Source organism: Zootoca vivipara, chromosome 12 (genome assembly GCF_965207765.1).
Source record: "Zootoca vivipara chromosome 12, rZooViv2.hap1.1, whole genome shotgun sequence".
NCBI classification, from domain to species: Eukaryota; Metazoa; Chordata; class Lepidosauria; order Squamata; family Lacertidae; genus Zootoca; species Zootoca vivipara.
Genome location: NC_142595.1, coordinates 28,779,343 through 28,801,426, shown reverse-complemented (window position 1 = coordinate 28,801,426; position 22,084 = coordinate 28,779,343). Strand labels below are relative to the sequence as shown.

Below are 22,084 nucleotides of genomic sequence, written 5' to 3'. Positions count from 1 at the left end.
AAAGCAAAATTGAAGCTGCAGATGACCAGAAACCCGACTGTAGGACGTGATGATGGAGTCTTCATTGTGTTCCAGTGTGGTTCCAACATTCAACCTGACATCCCAAAGTCAACTATTTTACCAGCCCTAATTAATTCTTTACTAACACTTGCTTCACTAGAAAACTGTTTAAAAGCAACACACCACAAATGTGAGCAGATTGCAGGAATTACATATTTAGACGAATGAATGGAGATATTAACATGCAAAATCAGCCCATCCTTTTCCCAGTTAGCAGGTTCTTTGTGTTGAGATCAGCCCTGAAAACAATGATGTAACACTTGGGGAAGAAGATGCAAGCCAACAGTCCGGTATTGGAGGCCAAGATGGCAAAAAGCTCTACAGCCACAATGTGTTTCCCCTTGGTGCTCAGATAACCTGGAATAAAGGCGATCCAAACACTGCAAAACACCAACATGCTGAAGGTGATAAACTTGGCTTCATTGAAGGTATCAGGCAAGCTTCTGGCTAAGAAAGCTACAATGAAGCTGATGAGGGCCAGAAAGCCAATGTAGCCCAACATAGAGTAGAACATGGTGATGGAACCTTCATTGCATTCCAGTATGATCTTTCCAGTCTGTGAGTACATGTCAACATCTGGGAATAGTGGTGAGGTCAACAACCATGCAATACAAATACACACTTGTTTGAGGGAGCAGGAAAGAACAATAGAAATAGCCACTTTTTGGCCCAGCCATGTCCTCATCCTGTTGCCTGGGTTTGTGGCCATGAAGGCCAGGACCACAAGGGTTGTTTTTGCCAACACACAAGAAACTGCCACAGAGAAAATGATGCCAAAAGTCATTTGTCGGAGAAGGCAGGATACCTTCCCAGGTTTCCCAATGAAGAGCAAACAAGAAAGATAGCACAACAGGATGGAAATGAGAAGAACACAGCTGAGGTTCTGGTTATTGGCTTTGACAATGGGGGTGTTCCAATTCTTTAGGAAGGTTTGTATCACAAAACAAGTGATCACAGCAAAGGAAAGAGCAACACTAACCAAAACAATGCCCAAGGGCTCTTGATAGGATAGGAAAGATGTAACCTTAGGGATACAGTGGTCATGGTTCTCATTTGGATAGTGATCTTCTGGGCACTTGATACAATAAGCTGCATCTGCAATATAGTATGTATACAGTATATGCACACAATTAGTGTTGGGCAAAATTGTCTCAATACATTTATTTCCCTTTAGTCCATTTATTCACAGAAATATCTGTTCTGCCCCCCCCCCCCCCATCCCAGGTTCAATTACAGTCATAACTCGGTTTACGTATGCTTCAGTTTGAGTACTTTCAGTTTAAGTACTCTGTGGACCGCCTGGAACAGATTAATCCACTTTCCATTACTTTCAATGGGAAAGTTCGCTTCAGGTTAAGTACGCTTCAGGTTAAGTACTCCGCGGACCGTCTGGAATGGATTAATCCACTTTCCATTACTTTCAAAGGGAAAGTTCGCTTCAGGTTAAGGACACTTCAGGTTAAGGACGCTTCAGGTTAAGTACAGACTTCCGGAACCAATTGTGTACTTAAACCGAGGTACCACTGTATTTAGTGATAGCAAATCAGTGTATTAGTATTAGTAAAAGGAATAATGTTGTCCCTTTAAGAAAAGGTACTGCATTCCCCCAAAGTAGGCTGGGAAATGCAGGCACAGGAGTATTTTAATTTCTATTGGCTCTGCCCAGATCAGGAAAAACATCCCTCTGTCCTTTGCATCCTAGTTCAGTTTAGTTCTTGCAAGCCCAGGAAGAGATGCAAATTCACTCGTTTTTACAGAACTCCAAAAAGAACTACATAGAAAACACCATAAAGAACTTAATGAAGAGCTTCCTAACTACATTCATTCAAACAAAAGAACAACCTACACTGGAGTATGAGTAAATATTTCTACATGTGCCTTGTGAACTTCAATAAAATGCATGTTCTAGAGCTTTGTGGAGTTTTGTTCATAATATCCAGATCAGGGCCGGCCCTACGGCCAGGCTGGGTGGCACAGGGCGCCAGGGCGCCCACCCGCCCGCCGCGGAGCTGTGCCCGCCTGCCCGCCCGCCACGGAGCTGCGCCCCTGGCAGCCGTGCTGTGTGCTGTGCTCTGGCCGCCCGCCGCCCTGGGAAACCGGGCGGGGCGGGGGTGCCGGAGGGATCCGTCGCATCGTGGCGCCAGGGCGCCAAATATACTTAAGACGGCCCTGATCCAGATTGAGAGAAGTCTCAGGATGGAACAATACCTATTTTGAAAGCAATGGCTCTAACACCTCACAGAAAGTGTATATAAGCACAGACTTGCAGTACAGTCATACCTCTAGATGTGTTCGCTTCATGTTGTGGATTTTCAGGTTGCAAACACAGCAAACCTGGAAGTGTATACTTCTGGGTTTCACCACGCATGCAATCGCAGAAGCATTCTGTGCACTTCACGCATGTGCAGAAGCACTCTATTGCACTCCACGCTTGCACAGAAGCGCCGCTCTAGTTACGGACTTTCCGGGGTGCGAACGGCACCCCGGAATGGATCATGTCCGCAACTAGAGGTACCGCTATATGTGAATCCTTTAAAATCATGAATTTCTTGGGGGTCCTCCCGATTAGGATTAGGAATATACTGTACAAGGAGCAATTTTTAACCCATTTGTTGCTGTGCTGTGTTCCATACCAAGTACACCACTATGCAGAAATTTCCCTGTGCATATCTTTATATTGCTACATACCCTTCTTGTTAGAAATCATGCTTTCTGAGCACGGAGTGCAGTCGTAGCAACAGGCTGGTTTTCCTTCTTGAACAATTTTGCTGTGTCCAGTATGGCAGCTTTTGACACATGTGGACCGTGGTGGCATCTGTTCATAAAAACATATAATTTCTCACCTCAGAACCCTGACCAATCACATGAGAGTTGTAGACCCACCACTTACCATCAGCTTCAGAGGCTGCCCTTTATATCATATCCTTGCATGAAATCAGACAGGTCCTTTTCAGTGGTAGTGTTGAAGAGTTAGTTTGGCCCATGCAGGAGGTAGCTGTGATTGGTTGGCTGGCCACCACTTTCTCTTCCCTGTGCTGCTGCTTCAGGATCCCGGAGCAGGTGGATGAGGCAGATAAGCAGGGCTGCTCTTGGGAGGCTTCTCTAGCCTATTTCCACTGGCCCTGTGCAGCTTGCCTGGGTCACCCATCCACCACCTCTCATCATAGTGTAGTTTACAGTGGCCAAACAAACTGCAGCACTTATTATGTGTGCATATACATTAATAAATGCATTCCTGTACTGATTTACCTTGTAGTTCATTGGGAAAGGAAGGAAGTGTATTTATCAAAAGGGTAAAAATGTAAAAGGTAAAGGACCTCTGGACAGTTAAGTCCAATCAAAGGCGACTATGGGGTGTGGCGCTCATCTCACTTTTCAGGCTGAAGGAGCCGGTGTTTGTCCACAGACAGCTTTCTGGGCCATGTGGCCAGCATGACTATACCACTTCTGGTGCAACAGGGCACCATGATGAGTGCCAGAGTGCACAGAAATGCCATTTACCTTCCCACTGCAGTGGTACCTATTAATCTACTTGCACTGGTATGTTTTGTAACTACTAGATTGGCAGAAGCTGAGGTCACCACCATTGCACAGATTCAAACCGCCGACCTTCCGATCGGCAAGCCCAAGAGACTCCGTGGTTTAGACCACAGTGCCACCTGTGTCCCTTCAGTCAAAAGGGTATATGACTAATAGAGCAGAATCAGATGGGTCCCACAGGAACCTAAGTGTGTGACATTTGTTTTCCAGCTCTATGCCTCAAACAATACCAGTTTGGGAGACTCTGCCCAATTTCCTCCCTGGCTGAGTTGTGACATATGTGAGTCAGGCTTATGAATTAAAGCCTTGCTGTGATAAAGGTGTGTGTGTGTGTGTGTGTGTGTGTGTGTGTGTGTGTGTGTGTGTGAATGACAGCAGGACTTAAGCTTCTTCTTTTTTTACAGTCATGGTACGAACTAAGGAAGTGCAGTTTTCCATCAGGCCTATGCCCCATCTCTGCCCCTAGGAGTCAGCCATGGGTGCTGATTGTCTCCCAGGGTCAACAGAGACTCAAATACTGCCAGCACCACTAGCCAGGGACCCAAAGAATTCCCTGCCACATGGCTTGCCTAGAATTCAACATGGTCTGTTGCAGAGAAACACCTTATTGGAAGGTCCCTTCCGCTGTAGGAGGAGGGGAGATTGTGGGCACCACGAAGCCTACACGTGGTGGGGGAATGGTTGCCCTCCCCCCCCCAGCCCATTGGCTGGCTCCCGGCCGCGGCGCTCCCTTGGCGCATCCGATCAGGACGCACCAGGGGCCGTGTCTCACTGATTTAAGCGAGCGTGTGGCAAGGAATCGGCCTGTTTTCTCTCGCAGGACCCCCAGCTGCTGTGTTTTCCCGCCCACCCTCCCACTGGGCAGGTCTCTCCTTCCAACATTGCTATGAACCTCAGCTGGTCGCCGTTGAGGGGCCTGGTAGGAATTTTTCCACTTGGCAAATTGGCTCTGGCCTGATGGTTTTCGTCTACCTCGTAGCAACTTGTCACAACTTTGGTTTTGGCAGTAGGCATTGGATTATCTCTGAAAGGTTACAGGTGGGGGGGGAGGTTGCTGCCATCACCTCCCCCAAAATGCTGAAGGGTACTCCCTTAAGGAGTCTGGAGCATGGCCATATCCAAAGCCGTGGTAGGTGAGGGCCTAAGGCACGCCCCTAGTGGTGGCCCCGGGGTGAGTTCCTAGTTGATCTGCATCGCAGGGCTCACCCAATGGTGGTTAACCCTTCACAGACTGCCAACAGAGCGGGCTGGAGTCGGATATAGACAGTTAGATCCAATGCCTAAGCCAATACGTCTCTACATCCGTAATCAATAAAGTTGTGGCCTTCTACGCCCATTAACCTTATGCAATGTGTCCTGTGTCTTTCTTTATTCCAGGGAGAGTTCGCGGTATCGCAACACAATTTATCTAGATATAGTGCACCAGTCTATGATCATTCAAGACAAATTATGGACTGAAGATTTCACAGCAGCAATGCAGATAACCCAGAGACTAGCACCATTATATTAAGATACGGAACATGTTCCTACCTCCTTTAATCTTCTATTCCACACAATGGCATCATTGATAATGCTGAACATTTGACTTGATGAAACCCTTCCAACCATGACTTTTTGGTAGGACTGATTGGGGAAAGTGACCCAGTTGATGATATCATATCCAATGCTCAATTCTTTGTTCTCAAACAAGACTTCTTGGGCAGCTCCATTGTTAAAGTGGATGTTTTCCAGATAAGGGTGGAGCTAGTTTTGGAGACAATGCAATAAATTTTATAAAATGGAACCCATTGTTTCTGCCTGTTCAATTCTGCAATGTACAAGCATTTTAAAACTGGACCCAAAGTACAAATTCAGAAGATTTCTATCACTTTATCTCCACAAAAAGGGGAATAACAATGTGAATTAGTTGTGTAACTTGATTGGGAGAAACTACAATTATTATCAACTGGAGTGATTTTTATTACTCTCATCCATTCAGATATCTACAGACAAACTACTGTTAACATGAACATGGAAATAATATTTTCATTAGTTCCCTATCAATTTACAACCTCTCAGTTTGAATTCATTGGTGTTAGTTATTTGGTTTTTATTTTATTTATAAAAGAAAGGTAGTCACCTTGGCCTACAATGACCACTCCCCACATTAAATGGTGGGCGACCTTTGCGTGTTTGCGCGCAGCCCCCTGGATCCCAGAGTGGCTACCTGGTAGTTCAGATTGGCTGCATCCTCCACAAGCTGGATACCTGGGGACTCCGCCTACCTCAACTAATCAGCCAATCCAGCCTGGGGAGGTGTTGCCAGGGGATTTAAGTCTTCATTTGAGTCTTCTTTTGCAGGTTAACCACTTTTCCACAAGTATGCGGGCACTGCTACGTCAGGGTTGCTGTTGAAGGGCCGGAAAGGAATTATCCTGCATTGGCAGGTTTCACCTTTCCCGTAGCAATACGTCACAATGTCATTTCAGGCCTTGGGCAGAATCCTTTAGTCTATCTTCCTAAATGGGGAGGGGGCATGGAGCTGTGTCCCACGCCCCCTTTGTGATGGCAATATTAGGGTCCCCGTTAAAGGGGTCTTGAGGGGAGGCATTGTCCATACACCAAAAGGTTGTCATTGCTCTCCCCTCCAATGGCAGCAAACGGGGGGTGGGGTGGGCTCTCTGCTTGAACATATGTTCTCCAGAGCCAGCCCAATTCTGACACATTCTGGATAACCCTGAAGTCTCCCAGATCCCTAGCTGGAGACAGGGAAGGATAAATGCCCAATGGCTGAGCCAAGGTCTGCCTACATCTGAATCTTAATAAAGTTGTGGCCAATTTTAATCCCATAGCAAGTTGTCTTGAGTCATTATTCCACTCAGGGGTCGCCTGGGATTTGGGGGACTCCGCCTGTCCACGCAAAAGCAAATCCAAAATTGATAGAAGGGCAACTAAAATGTCACAAAATAGTCAGCAAATTCCATATTCTCCAAAGCTCTTTCATCAGGTTGAGGAGGGAGAAAAATATATTCTATCCCCCCCAATACTTTACTTAACATCTTAAGAGACTTTTCCCACAACAATTTGCTAAACAAAAAAATAGACACACACACCCAGCAGCTTCAGACAACTACACAAGGACATTCTCTGGAGTACTAGTAGAAGAGCCAAAATTGCACCTGTGGATGCCATTGAACCCAAAAGTATGTCCTATAATAGCCATGGAAATCATTTTGTGACTGGTGGCCAAGACTCATTCTCAAAATTCAAAATATGCCCAATATCCCATGAAGTATAGCCAATTCCGTCCCTAAAGTGATTTATTTACCTTCCATGGGTGAAAATTCACATGTTCCCCTTTGCCTTTATCCAACATTATTATTTGTTTGGAAAAATATGCAGCATGCAAAGCATGTGCCACAGCGTAGACAGCATTGTAGATACCGTGGCTCTCACCAGACATATCCATCTCAAAAACATCTGAAGGATGATCCTCCAGATTCTCCACTCTACAGCTTTCACACTGATTTATTGGAAATTGCCAGACTAAACAGAGGAATGCCCTTAGTGTTTTATCAAACTTTATGTTCAGAAGAAACTCTTGGAATCCTGACACCACATTTGTGTGGACTGAGAAAGAAAAGGCACCAAATAAAATGTTCCTGCCAATCAGTTCTTTATTGGAAGTGGTACTGAAATACCACTGAGGTGGCATTATCCAAACCTTTCCTATTAGGACTCTCTTCTTTAATTCAATGCCTTCTAAGGACAACACTAATATATGAAATAAGAGAGAGTCCATTGCGAGAATAATTACATTGGCATGTGTTAAAATAAGTGTGTGTGCCATCATTACGATTCTTTTAATTTTATGTTTAAGAGCAAGGTCATTTGCTGTACCCTTTTGCAAGAACGCAAGACATATTTTGTTCTGGGCAAACAAAGGAGTCAGTTTCTGCACGAAGTTTTCCCCAGCATCATCCTCAGATACAATCAGGCCAATCCATGTCCATCTGAAATGCAGAAGCTGAATGATCCCCATATGATATGTGGTTTCTCTTGCTGCCATCCGGTACAAAAAAGGGAAATCACTTTTGCCTCTTACTGTAGCTTCAAATGAACCAAAAGTGAGCTAAGAAACAGAGGTATATTATTTTAAAACTCTAAAGAATGATAATAATAAACCCACCCTGCCATTATAGGAAACTGTACCAAAAGCTAACAATCTGGAGCTTATCTCTTACCGGTATATTTACCGGTAGTATTTCTTATGCTTCTTGACAAATAGCCGAAGGTATTTGTTGTAGGGTCCCATAAATATATTAGCTTATTTTTTAAAAAAATTCTTTGTCTGTAAAATGAATGGGTCATATCCAGTTTTAGCCATACTCAGAGTAGATCCATTGAAATCAATGAAATAATGAAAGTCCATTGGGTAAATGGATCTACTCTAACCAATATATAAACGTAATAATAATTTTCTTTATACTCCCCCCCAAAAAAAAAAATATCTGGCTGGGTTGCGCCAGCCACTCTGGGTGACTTCACACACACACTTCACACACTTCACTTCACACACACACACACACACACACACACACACACACACACACACACACAAAACATCAAACATTTTAAAATTCCCAATACACAGCTGCCTTAAGATTTCTTCTAAAAGTTGTGTGGTTCTTAATCTCCCTGACATCTGATGGGAGCGCATTCCACAGGATGAGTGCCATATATAGGTCCCAAATAAAGGCTGCATTTTAAATAAATAAATAGGTAGCATTTCTCTATTGGATAAATCTAAGTATTGAATATTCTACAAAATTTGTATTTTGTACATATGTAAATAGTTGATTTTTACTTTATTTGTTTATCTCTACTTAAACTGAGGTATGACTGTAAAACAATTAACAAATTATAAATGAAATAAGCACCTTTTATAAAACATTATTAACATAACAACTTTAATACTAAATTAAACAGATAAAACAACCACAAGAAAAGTCATATTATAACATTCACAAAGCTTTACAGCACTTATAATCCACAAAACAATATTAACAACACTAACATACTAACAATGAAAAGCAAACTAAACACTGCTGAATTCATTCGTACATATATTGATATGCACATACCTGTGGAAATTTGTAGTTACTTAAGATGATGGCCATCTGCATAGAATATTCTGAACTGAATCCCCCAATAACAGACAATACATCTTTCCTATCACACTTGTAGTTGGGCATATTCTTTCTCTGCTTGAAGAGTAGATCCAGGATGACCTTGTATGTTCTTCTGAAGTTAAACAGGTTGTCATAGAGATCGAACCCCAGTGTGATATTGGGCAGGAGCCGTGGGTTGCCATTGATCTCATGAATGGCAAAAATCAAGGCAAAGACATGTTGATAATATTTTAACTTTACGCTGCAAAGAGGTCCACAGTGAGACTTAGAAACATCAATTAGAGAGAACATAAATTACAATTAGTAGCACAAGTATATAAAAGATACCCTCCAAAAAGCAAAGCCAAACAAAACACTCTAGCTTGATAAACGAGTGTTAAGATCAAAAAATAAGTGTGAGTGGGGGGTGGGGGTATTTTGAATCAGCATGTGTGAGTAGAGATGTTCAATTGAGGGGAAGGGGGAGAATATTTTGTTCTGGGGCAGATGCAGCCAAATTTCAGCACTCTGTCCTTGGGATCAGCTGGAGTTAAAATTTGTAACAGTAGATATGGAACTCTCATATTGGGATGAGGGGATTGGAGCTGGGCAGAATACTTTCTTCATGAACCCTGCACTGCTTTCTCTCTCCCACCCCAGTCCCATGCTTATTATGTTTATCATATAGTAGGAATACAGTGAACATTTCATTTCTTTAGGAAAATGTGGGACAGGCTTTTGATCTATAGTTTAAGGCAGGCACCCCCAAACTTCGGCCCTCCAGATGTTTTGGACTACGATTCCCATCTTCCCCAACCTCTGGTCCTGTTAGCTAGGGATCATGGGAGTTGTAGCACAAACATCTGGAGGGCTGCAGTTTGGGGGTGCCTGGTTTAAGGTGTTTGAGTGCGTAGCACTTCAAATATCTTTGGTATCTCCTGGACCTTTGATAAATCTATTACAAGAACAAATTTTAATGCTACAGCTTTCCCATTAACTCCAGTAATACAATATGAAAAAGCACTTCTTGAAGTTCAGCAGTTTAAATTGTTGAGAAATCTAATACCATGTGGCAAAAATGATTACTAGTAACAACTGTACAAATCTTACACAGCACCATCATGATTGCTATCGGGAACAGCTGTAAAATTAGGTGAATACTCCAAAGGTTGTATTAGAGAAAGAATGCCACCAATGATTCCTTCTCCAGGCTTATACAAATGCTCTTGGGTATTTCTGCATTTTCCTGTCATTTCTGTACAGGCAAAAGGAGGGAGCTGCAGCTGTAACAATAGTAGCGACAGCAAGTGTCTGCATTTATAGACATGCCTACCCATGCCACACTTGCAGAACATAAAGTTTCACCGCACTCACAGCAGTAGCAGTAGATAGTAAATTTATCCCTATCCTTTTTGCATAGACCATCCCACCCTATGTGCCACATTGGAACCAGTTCTCATGTGAGCTCAACATTTAGGCTCCTTATATATAGTTATTCTTGTTGCTGCAGACTAAGGAAATGAATAATAGTGCTTTTCATAATTACTGAGTAGATAAATACCTCCCTGATGTCAGAGATTCTCTGTTTGTTGGAAATAGAGAAAATATCACCTGCTTCACAGTGAGGTTGCCTGAGCACAATTGGTTTCCTTTACAATATTCAGACCAGGGATAGGAAGCATGTGACCTTCCAGATGTTGTTGTTCCCCTGCAATTTCCTACCTACCAACATCCCTAGTTACTAGCCATGCTGGCTGCAGTTGGTGGGAGTTGCAGTCCCACAACTTCTGCAGGAGAAAATATTGTCTATCCCTTATTTAGGGAAGAAACCAATGGGGGAAACCATAGTGGGTGAACGGCAAGGATAAAACACATAAGGAGGGAGATGAGTTCATAAAAGCTTACTATAACTTTTGTCTGCCTTCTTCTAGACCTAACGTCCTTTTGTGTATAGTCAGGAGAGTTGTTACTGCACCCTTTCCAGCTGTGTAGAACCAAATGGTGAAAATGTCCTGGAATGCCTGTAAACACCAATTTTATATTCAATATAATTCTGGGATTAATTGGTATCTGCTGTGAGAATCCCAGAATTGTAGAGATGGAAGGGACCATAAGGGTAATCTATCCCAACCCCCCTGCAATGCAAGAATCTTTTGCCCAACATGGGGCTCGAACCCACAACCCTGACATTAAGAATCTCATGCTCTACTGATGGAGCTATCTTCTCCCAGACGTGCATATATTTATCTGCTTGTTTTGATATGTGATAATTGGTTTCCTTTGATGCTATGCTGAGAGGCACAGACAATACCTATAAAGTATGTGGCCCTGCACACCAGGCAGCCTGAACTTGCCCCATCCTAAGCTGGCCACAACAGCTTCTAGACATGGAGTTGCTTGGCTGGCAGAAACAGACTGTTGCAAATATTAATATTGTACAGATTGAAGTGACTGGATGCATGAATTTTTTATTTATTTCATGCACCGATTTCCTTTTGGAAATGAAACATTGTCCAGACCCATGAAAATCTTACTCAAATTTTATTAGCAGAACTCTTCAGAAACAAAACAGAGTACAGTAAATTATACATCCAAACATCCTTACAATGTGTTGTGCTTCCAGCACAGGCTCAGCAGCTTTTGAAATATGAAATAATTCCTACAGACCTAGGAACAAAGGTCTGTCTCTTCCCACAACATCCATTTTAGCCTAGGTATGTTTGCTCCCTCTCTCAGTCAGAGATGAAAGACACAAAAGCAACTCCGTTCAAAATGAAGATTTGTAACCTAATATCTTCATCACATTATCTAAGGTTACAACACTCACATGTTAGTTTCCAGATAACAATCATTAACTCAGCAAGAGCTCAGAGTGCTCTCCTTGGCTTTAATATAGCCCTATAGAAAAACCCAATTTTAAACATTTTCACCAATACATATTTTGGCATACTCGTTTCCATGTCATTTAAACCACTATACTTAACACAGACTTGACCCTTCTCTCTCTCTCATCCCTTCATATTCTTCCATACCCTATTCCCTCCCCTAATCAGCACAATTAATTTAACTATTTTCTTCAAGCCTAATAGCCATAGGATCATTTTCAGGAAAGTGGCACGGTTGAAAAGCAAAAGTTTGATAGCCTTCCTTACCCTAAACTGCCCTCCACGGCAGCATAATGAATCAGACAATTTTAAAGCATATTTGCTGCATATGGTTGTATTTGTTGAGATGAGGGGTAACCCCCCCCCAATTTGGCAGCAAGTAAACTTATAATAAAGTCTCATTTACATGAATTGGACTCTCTCCCCTAATATCAGTGCATCCTCATTAACCCTTTACTTCCCAGCTGCAACACTCAAGAAAATCACTCACCCTTTACAGCCAAAATTTCATGTGGGGTGGGACAGAGGTTTGGAGACCATGGGCCGGATTGGAAGGTGTACCATCGTTCTAACATGGCCCTTGAAAGATCCCCACCACTGGTCTATACACATGTTTGCGACAAACTATTTTATACCCTTTTTGAATTGCATAACTCATGTGGGGTGGGGTTCAACCCCAGTGCAATGAACTTCTAATTGTGTCCTTCACCTCTTTATTTCTTAGTGTATAAATGAAAGGATTCAGCAATGGAGTCACAATTGTGCTCAAGATGCTGACTATTTTGTTCATATCCGAAGAGATCTGATTAGATGGTTTGATAAAGAGAAAGATGGTGGCTCCATACCAAATGAGCACTACAGCAAGATGGGAGGAACAGGTGGAGAAAGCCTTTTGCTGTCTTTGTGCAGAAGGAATGTGCAGGATGGTTTTGATAATGAATATATAGGAAAGAAAGGTGATCACACAGGGACCCAATATGACAACAATGGATATAACAAACTCTGCCATCTCAACCTCGAAGGTGTTGGTGCATGAAATAGCTATCCATGAATCAATGTTGCAGTAGAAGTGATTGATCTCATTGGAACCACAGAAAGTCAATCTTGTGATTAAGGTGGCTGGTATAAGAATAATGAGGAATGCACAAAGCCAAGAGCCAGCTGCCAGCTGCAAAGAAAGCTGGCTATCCATGATACTGCTGTAACGCAGAGGGTAACATATGGCCAAATATCGGTCATAAGCCATGACAGACAGGAGGAAGTATTCTGTGCACCCTAAGGCAAACACAAAGTACAGCTGAATGATGCAGCCAGTGAAAGAGATGCTTCTGCCCCTCCCCAGAAAGATGGAAAGACTCTTAGGGATAGAAGCTGTTGTGTACCATATTTCTAGGAAGGAGAGATTGCATAGGAAGAAGTACATGGGAGTATGGAGACGACGATTTGCTATTACGAGAACAATGATGGACGTATTTCCCAGAAGTGACAAGATGTACATGATAAGAAAGAGCATGAAGATGGACATCTGTAAATACTGAGATCCCGGGAAGCCAAGAAGAATGAATTCCATCACTTTTGTTCCATTTCTTACTTTATTCTTCTCTTCCATAAGTTTAACTGCTGGGGGAAAAATCACCCAATTAACACGTTGATAATTCACCAAGGATGTGATGATAAGGAGTATGTAGACAGAAAAGAGCTACATGACTTGAGACCTTCTGAAGGATCACCTATATACCAATTGCAATATATTTATCTCCCTACACTTTGGTTAGATGCAGAGGCCCCCATTTGGATGATATTATCAAGTAAAGTGGGTTGCTGCTGTGAAAAGGCTCTTCTCAGTTGTGGTGCTAATGGGATTCTTGCCCAACACACTTGGTGATTTGTTTGTTTGTTTGTTTGTTTGTTCCTTATTTACATTTCCTCTTCTAAACCACATTTCATCTTTCCAAGATCACATGGTGACTTCCAGTATTCATATTAAAAGAGCAATAAATCAACAATAAAAAACCAATTTAAGCCATGTAAATAAAATGTTTTTTTAAAAAAGTAGAGCTACTTACTATTTGCCATTTCATTTGTTTGGATCAATATGCCAAAAGTACCACTTTGAATACACAAAGATTTCCATCTATATATACTCTTCTTCCACTCTTACCACTTAACTTTTTCATATTCTCTTATTCGTTCTACTTACACAGTGGAAAACTTGGATAAGTGTGTCCTCTTAAACAGATGCTTCTAACTGAAATGCAGGTAGCTGAATAATTAAAATTGATATTAGAAAAAACAACAACAAGATTCCTTTGAGATTTTTTCTCAATTCTGAAAATGTGTTCTAACACATTTCAGGGGGGGGGGGAATCCCTGAAGTCACTTAAAACTTTTTGTATTATCCCTATGGATTTATATTGCTAGGCTCCCACAGATCCTTCACTACAGAAAGTATAACAGAGGGCCATGACAACACCATGGGATCGGAAATCTACATAGGTGAATATAATGAATATTTACCTCATTAAAACCATAGCCACCTTGAGATTTCACCTTGCTTTTCTGGGATGGGGGAAAAAATACCAAAGAGCATTTAGTTATTTTTGTGTTCTGTTCTCTTGATGTTTTATTTGTTGCTATCTTTATCTAGATCTCTCAATACAGGAATTCTAAAAGAGGTCAAGAAAAAAACGGCAGGATATGAAGGAGAGATGTGGCCAATTATAACTAATATGCCACCAATGGGTAAATTGTACCCAACAGAGCGGTCATTTCTTTAATAGTCCTTGAACAGTCAATTAGCATGAATTGTGTTGAATTTCTTGGTACACCATTTTGGAACTCTTATATTCCTAACTTCCCAGATCAGTTTGCTTCCTTCATTTAATTAGAAAGCTATCAGCACAACTTTTCAGGCACACTGTCACTGCAGAGTCATGTTAGTAATCCTTCTAATGCTTTGGCTTCGGCCAATCAATTAAAAAAATGGAATGTCAACATCTTTTACATCCAATTTAAATGCCTTTCTCCTTCCAAGTGCCTAACACAAAGGATGCTGGGAAGAAGGTAAGAAGAGGCATATTAGAGATAAATCCACAAGGAACCTTTGCATAATTTCAAAATCAGGAGAGAGAGAGAGAGCGCCTTAGTCCACAACCTTCTCTAGTACATTTGGAAGCTTGGAATATGCCTTTGGACTGGGATAATAGTTCTTTCCTACTTGGATGAAGGATGGACATGGATGCCAAAACTACTGTCTGGAGATATTTACCTACATTTACGCACTAGTTCAGTTCACAGTTCATTTCAAGTTCATTCTAATGATCCTCAACATTTTCTTCCAACATTCGGAATATTACAAGCAGTGCCAAATATACTTGAGAAGATATTAAGAAGAAGAAACCTCTCACACAGTTGAATGTCAATTACTTAATTTATTTTCCCCAATAATTATGATCTTCAAGCTCAATCACCCAGCAGAGTTTCCCCCTTCAGAGTTTCAGGCCTCTTGTGGCTGATCTACATTTATTTGTATGCACAAGCCCTCCTAACCTTTTAGAATAAAGATTCTCTCTCTCTCTCTTAAACATTGCTTACTTGGAATTCAGTTCACTTCATAGAAGAATAATGTAATTTTTTGTGAGAATGGTGTAAGAAACTGGCCAGTGTCAGAAGCAAATATGACCAATACTTCTACTATCTCAGTATATTCACTTTTTTGGGTGATCATGAATTTGGTTAGAAAAGAAATGTGAACAACAGAAAACAGCAGCATCTAGCCAACTGTTATAGGTGCAGTAAAGGTACAACTTTGTACAGTGAGGATGGACAGAACATGGTAGTGGATTTAGAATCATAGAATCATCGAGTTGGAAGAGACGACAAGGACCATCTAGTCCAACCCCCTGCCAAGCAGGAAACACCATCAAAGCATTCTTGACAGATGGCTGTCAAGCCTCCACTTAAAGACCTCCAACGAAGGAGACTCCACCACACTCCTTGGCAGCAAATTCCACTGTAGAACAGCTCTTACTGTCAGGAAGGTCTTCCTAATATTTAGGTGGAATCATCTTTCTTGTAGCTTGAATCCATTGCCCTGTGTCCGCTTTTCTGGAGCAGCAGAAAACAACCTTTCACCCTCTTCCATATGACATCCTTTTATATATTTGAATATGACTATCATATCACCCCCTTAACCTTCTCTTCTCCAGGCTAAACATACCCAGCTCCCTAAGCCGTTCCACATAAGGCATTGTTTCCAGGCCTTTGACCATTTTGGTTGCCCTCCTCTGGACACGTTCCAGCTTGTCAGTATCCTTCTTGAACTGTGGTGCCCAGAACTGGACACAGTACTCCAGGTGAGGTCTGACCAGAACGGAATACACCCTATTCTGCAACTACTAATTACCCTCTCCCACAAACTCATTTAAATAGCATTAGTATATTATTATCGTGCTCAGATGGGTAGGTATCAAATAAATCCAAACACTAAAAAAAGCCAACATGCCTAAGATGAGGAGTTCAGTGTGAATGAACATGTCAAGTGATGTCCCAGCTAGAAAAGCAAAATTGAAGCTGCAGATGACCAGAAACCCGACTGTAGGATGTGATGATGGAGTCTTCATTGTGTTCCAGTGTGGTTCGAACATTCAACCTGACATCCCAAAGTCCACTATTTTACCAGCCCTAATTAATACTTTACTAACACTTGCTTCACTAGAAAACTGTTTAAAAGCAACACACCACAAATGTGAGCAGATTGCAGGAATTACATATTTAGACGAATAAATGGAGATACAGTGAAACCTCGGTTTATGAACACCTCGGTTTACGAATTTTCGGTTTATGAATGCCACGGACCCATCTGGAACGGATTAATTCACTTTCCATTATTTCAATGGGAAAGTTTGCTTCAGTTTATGAACACTTCAGTTTATGAACAGACTTCCAGAACCAATGACACCCATGCTTTGGGTTAAGTACACTTCAGGTTGAGTACTCCGCGAACCCATCTGGAATGGATTAATCCACTTTCCATTACTTTCAATGGGAAAGTTCGCTTCAGTTTATGAACGCTTCAGTTTAAGTACTCCGCAAACCGTCTGAAACAGATTAATCCACTTTCCATTACTTTCAATGGGAAAGTTCTCTTCAGTTTATGAACGCTTCAGTTTATGAACAGACTTCCGGAACCAATTGCGTTCATAAACCAAGGTACCACTGTATTAACATGCAAAATCAGCCCATCCTTTTCCCAGTTAGCAGGTTCTTTGTGTTGAGATCAGCCCTGAAAACAATGATGTAACACTTGGGGAAGAAGATACAAGCCAACAGCCCGGTATTGGAGGCCAAGATGGCAAAAAGCTCCACCGCCACAATGTGTTTCCCCTTGGTGCTCAGATAACCTGGAATAAAGGAGATCCAAACACTGCAAAACACCAACATGCTGAAGGTGATAAACTTGGCTTCATTGAAGGTATCAGGCAAGCTTCTGGCTAAGAAAGCTACAATGAAGCTGATGAGGGCCAGAAAGCCAATGTAGCCCAAGACATAGTAGAACATGGTGATGGAACCTTCATTGCATTCCAGTATGATCTTCCCAGTCTGTGAGTAGATGTCAACATCTGGGAATGGTGGTGAGGTCAACAACCATGCAATACAAATACACACTTGTTTGAGGGAGCAGGAAAATACAATAGAAATAGCCACTTTTTGTCCCAGCCATGTCCTGATCCTGTTGCCTGGCTTTGTGGCCAAGAAGGCCAGGACCACAAGGATTGTTTTTGCCAACACACAAGAAACTGCCACAGAGAAAATGATGCCAAAAGTCATTTGTCGGAGAAGGCAGGATACCTTCCCAGGTTTTCCAATGAAGAGCAAACAAGAAAGATAGCACAACAGGATGGAAATGAGAAGAACACAGCTGAGGTTCTGGTTGTTGGCTTTGACAATGGGGGTGTTCCAATTCTTTAGGAAGGTTTGTATCACAAAACAAGTGATCACAGCAAAGGAAAGAGCAACACTAACCAAAACAATGCCCAAGGGCTCTTGATAGGATAAGAAAGATATAACCTTAGGGATACAGTGGTCATGGTTCTCATTTGGATAGTGATCTTCTGGGCACTTGACACAACGAGTTGCATCTGAAAAGAATGAATAGGATATATCATATAAAATGCACTCCTTGTTTATGCAGAAGTATTGAAATATTGTAATACATATTTAATTCAAATGAAAATGTCTCATTCCACTTATTTAGATGGAGTTATTTTTGATATAATGTATATTGAAAATAAAATGAATTTTAATTAAATTATAATTAAATAATAATAATAATAATAATAATAATAATTTATTATTTCTACTCCGCCCATCTGGCTGGGTTTCCCCAGCCACTCTGGGCGGCTTCCAACAAAAAATTAAAATACATTAAAATGTCACACATTAAAAATATCCCTGAACAGGGCTGCCTTCAGGTGTCTTCTAAATGTCAGGTAGTTATTTATCTCTTTGACATCTGATGGGAAGGCATTCCACAGGGTGGGCGCCACCACCGAGAAGGCCCTCTGCCTGGTTCCCTGTAGCTTTGCTTCTCGCTGTGAGGGAACCGCCAGAAGGCCCTCGGCGATGGACCTCAGTGTCCAGGCAGAATGATGGGGTAGGAGACACTCCTTCAGGTATACTGAATTTTGCTCAGGTATGTTGTTGCTGTTGTTGTTGTTGTTGTTGTTGTTGTTGTTGTTGTTGTTGTTGTTGTTGTTGTTGTTGTTAGCAGGATGACTATATTCAGCAAAGTACCTCAGGGTGACCCAAAGGAATGTTCAGCAAAAAATAAATTTATTAATAAAATAAAAATTCCTCCCAGCTGCATGTTAATTAAACATAACCCTCCCTGAACCTCTGAGTAACTGGATGAAGGATGGGTTTGGTGGTCCCCAGATTGGTCCAGGGTGGATTGCTTTGAATTGGAACCTTAGTTTTGCTGCCACTGGACAGCCTTGCATACTATAGATCTATATTAAGAATCTTTTCACTATGTTGGGAAATCTGCACTTCTCTGCATGACTACATAAACTATATAACGGCTGACTTGCAAAAAAAAACAACAACAACCCCAAAAAACCTACATACTGCAGTTTCTTGAGGACCTGATTAAGGATTAAGAATACACCACAGAAAGAGAAGTTTTTAACCTTTTCCTACTGCACTTTGGGCCTTGACAAGACATAAAACATGGAACTCATTTGAAAATTTCCAGCTACAGTGGTACCTCGGGTTACGAACTTAATTCGTTCCGGAGGGCCATTCTTAACCCGAAACTGTTCTTAACCTGAGGTACCACTTTAGCTTCCCTCTGCCGCCACGCAATTTTCATTCTCATTCTGGGGCAAAGTTCTCAACCCAAGGTACTACTTCCGGGTTAGCGGAGTTTGTAACTCGAAGTGTTTGTGCACTGCCACATACCCTTCTCGTTGGAAATCATGTATTCTGAGCATGGAGAGCAGTCATAGCAACAGGCTGGTTTTCCTTCTTGAATTACCTTGCTGTGCCCAATATGACAGCTTTCAACACATATGGAAGAAGGTGGCATCTATTCAGGGAAAAAATAATACATGACCATACTTACCTCAGGAACCCTGCCCTTCCACATGAAACAGCCCACCACTTACAGTCATCTTCAGAGGCCCCACCTTATGCCCTGTCCTTGTATGAAAACATAGAATGGTGAGCATGACGGGGCATTTTCAGCAGTGATGCTAATGTAATGGAATATCCTTGCTGCCCCCCCCCCCAAAGGAATCCACCCAAATCCTGTATCTGATACTTTTCCAATATTATTTCCTGAAAAGGGTGGCAATTTCAAGCTGCTTTTAACATTTAAAGTTTTAACCTGATGTTATATATATATATTTTCCTGTAGGCATATCTAGGAATTCATATCTGTTTTATTCACATTTGTAAGCTGCCTGGCTTTGAATCAAAAAGGCAGTCGATGATAATGATTAATGTGTGAAATAATTAATGTGATAAACATTGGGGGCCTTATGTTAAATACAGTGGTATGTCTGGTTAAGAACTTAATTCCTTCCGGAGGTCCGTTCTTAACCTGAAACTATTCTTAACCTGAAGCACCACTTTAGCTAATGGGGCCTCCTGCTGCCGCCGTGCCGCCAGAGCACGATTTCTGTTCTCATCCTGAAGCAAAGTTCTCAACCTGGGGTACTATTTCTGGGTTAGCAGAGTTTGTAACCTGAAGCGTTTGTAACCTGAAGCATTTGTAACTTGAAGCGTTTGTAACCCAAGGTACCACTGTATATCAGTCTTAACCTTAGAGGAAGAACTCTGATTTGTGATGCGATGGAGCAGTTAAAGGTGGGGTTCAAGTAAAATTTCAACCTGCATCAACATTTGATATTTTCAGCAGCATATCAAATTTCGAATCCATTTTTTTAAAAAATGTAGTTAAAATTATTTTAACTGCAGACTACCAAATTAAAATTCTAAACTAAAGATGTCATGGAAAACACTCAAGCAGTTGTAACCCATTGCTTTACTAATTCCAAGCCAAGCATTCAACAACTTCAACAAGAAAAGTTAAGTGCCAACTGCTTTGCTCATCACTGATTTGTGACATAGGTGAGACAGGCTGACAAATTGCAGCCTTGCAATGTGAATGGCAAAAAAACCCCACAGAAACCTAGTCCAAACCAGTGACCAACATCTGTCCAGATCAAAGTGAGCTTAAATGAGGGAGGATGAGTAGCTTCAATTAGCAGTTGAAAAACTAAAGCAGCCACAGCCCAGGTCTCCTTTTCTAGCCTAGAAACAGACTAAGGGAGCACACTTTTCCATCTGGGTCTTGCTCTGCCCCTGGAAGCTTCTCAAGGGACCAGACTGACTCCCACAGCATGCAAAGCACCAAACCTTGAGAGAAAGCAACCTGACTCCCAGCTGCTTGCTGCAGTGAGAGTGCAACCCAACCTGCTGTGGAGGGACAGTAAACCTGAATTTATGCAAGAGAAGCCTAGTTTTATTACACTAGTCTAACACTGTGGGTCTCAGAGAGTACTCAGGAGAAGCTGAATATGACCCAGGAAGCATCTCCATTCCATTAAGATAAACAATTTATTTCTACCATCCTTAATTTTTGATTCCACACAATGGCATCTTGGATAATGCTGAAGTTCTGACTTGACGAAACACTTCCAACCAAGACTTTTTGGTAGGAATGGTTGGGGAAAGTGACCCAGTTGATGATATCATATCCAATTGACATTTCCTTGTTCTCAAACAAGACTTCTTGGGCAGCTCCATTGTTAAAATGGATGTTTTACAGGTAAGGATGGAGCTAGATTGGGATTAAATAGAATAAAGATTATAAAGTGGCACCCATAGTTTATGTGTGCTCAATCTGACATTTGATCATGTAGAAGCATTTTAAAATTGGACCTGAAATAAAGCACAGAGGAATCAAATTCAGAGGCTTTCTGTCCCTTGATCTCCACACAGTAAGGTAGTAGAAGAGTGAATTAATTTTGGAGCTTGACTGGGAGAAACTGCAACAAATATTTAAAATGGAATCCATTTTCTCAGTATGCTCTCTCAGCAATCTACAGCTCTACCACTGTTGACATGAACTGCACAGCAGACTCTCACCAATTCCTCATAGGTTTACCGATACTTAGGACAACCAAAATGTCACCAGATAGTGAGCAAACTTCATTATTCTCCAGAGCTCTTTGTTAGATTGTGATTTTGGGGGTGGAGGTGTGTGGAATATTCCCATAGAGTACTGTGTGCTAGGAGCATCCTACTCATGTGTAGGATCTTGGCAAAGACACCTGTCCGACTGGCATGTTCTCTCTCTCTCCTGGCCAATCGTTCGCGAGCTTCAAAAGCTTTCTTCAGCCCAAACATCTCAGCGACTAATGCTAAAAAGCATTAGCGCATATCTTCATCCTGCCGAGTATTAGCAGTTCGCGTAACAGAACCAGTAGTCCAGCATTTTGACTAATCTACTTTATTTATATATAATACACTTGGAGCATTCTGACTTAGCTCCAACCTCTTTCTCATCAGACAGCAAAGAGAAAGAACAAAAGACAATAGTCCCACTTCACGGAACACAGTAACACAAAACACACTGTCTTTGCCACTTCCCACACTGTGGAATGAAAACATACATGTCATGTGATAGACAACAATCCCATGACTGCAGACACGGAGCAGGAATCATAAAACTGTGGTCCTGTCTCTTCTTCTGGCAATCTGATGCAGTAGTCATCCTGTGTTAAGCCATGCTAAGTTTGGTAGCCATCGGGTGACTGATGCTTTTCCAAATTCCAAACATTAAAGTGATTCTTTACCTGCCATGGCTGGACATCCACACACTCCAGTTTGCTTTTATGCAACATAGTTCTTGGTCTGGAAAAGTATATGGCATGCAAAGCA

The 22,084-nt window shown here is 41.7% G+C and overlaps 3 protein-coding genes across 3 annotated transcripts; all 3 read right to left on the bottom strand.

Annotated features, from left to right (window-relative positions):
• Nucleotides 1-250: 250 nt before the first annotated feature.
• Nucleotides 251-10,003, bottom strand: LOC118077952 (vomeronasal type-2 receptor 26-like). Its single transcript, XM_088654605.1, has 5 exons — nt 9,861-10,003; nt 8,724-9,012; nt 5,131-5,343; nt 2,749-2,875; nt 251-1,155 (listed from the first exon to the last, which is right to left on the bottom strand). Exons 1-5 carry the CDS (start codon nt 10,001-10,003, stop codon nt 251-253), a joined length of 1,677 nt encoding a protein of 558 aa, XP_088510731.1.
• Nucleotides 10,004-11,822: 1,819 nt separating this feature from the next.
• On the bottom strand, nt 11,823-16,849 carry LOC118077951 (olfactory receptor 6F1-like). Its single transcript, XM_088655042.1, has one exon. It carries the CDS (start codon nt 13,242-13,244, stop codon nt 12,306-12,308), a length of 939 nt encoding a protein of 312 aa, XP_088511168.1. The 5' UTR covers nt 13,245-16,849; the 3' UTR covers nt 11,823-12,305.
• Nucleotides 16,850-16,868: 19 nt separating this feature from the next.
• Nucleotides 16,869-19,276, bottom strand: LOC148683872 (vomeronasal type-2 receptor 26-like). The gene is made up of 2 exons (XM_088655041.1): nt 19,097-19,276; nt 16,869-17,775 (listed from the first exon to the last, which is right to left on the bottom strand). Exons 1-2 carry the CDS (start codon nt 19,221-19,223, stop codon nt 16,871-16,873), a joined length of 1,032 nt encoding a protein of 343 aa, XP_088511167.1. The 5' UTR covers nt 19,224-19,276; the 3' UTR covers nt 16,869-16,870.
• Nucleotides 19,277-22,084: the final 2,808 nt, after the last annotated feature.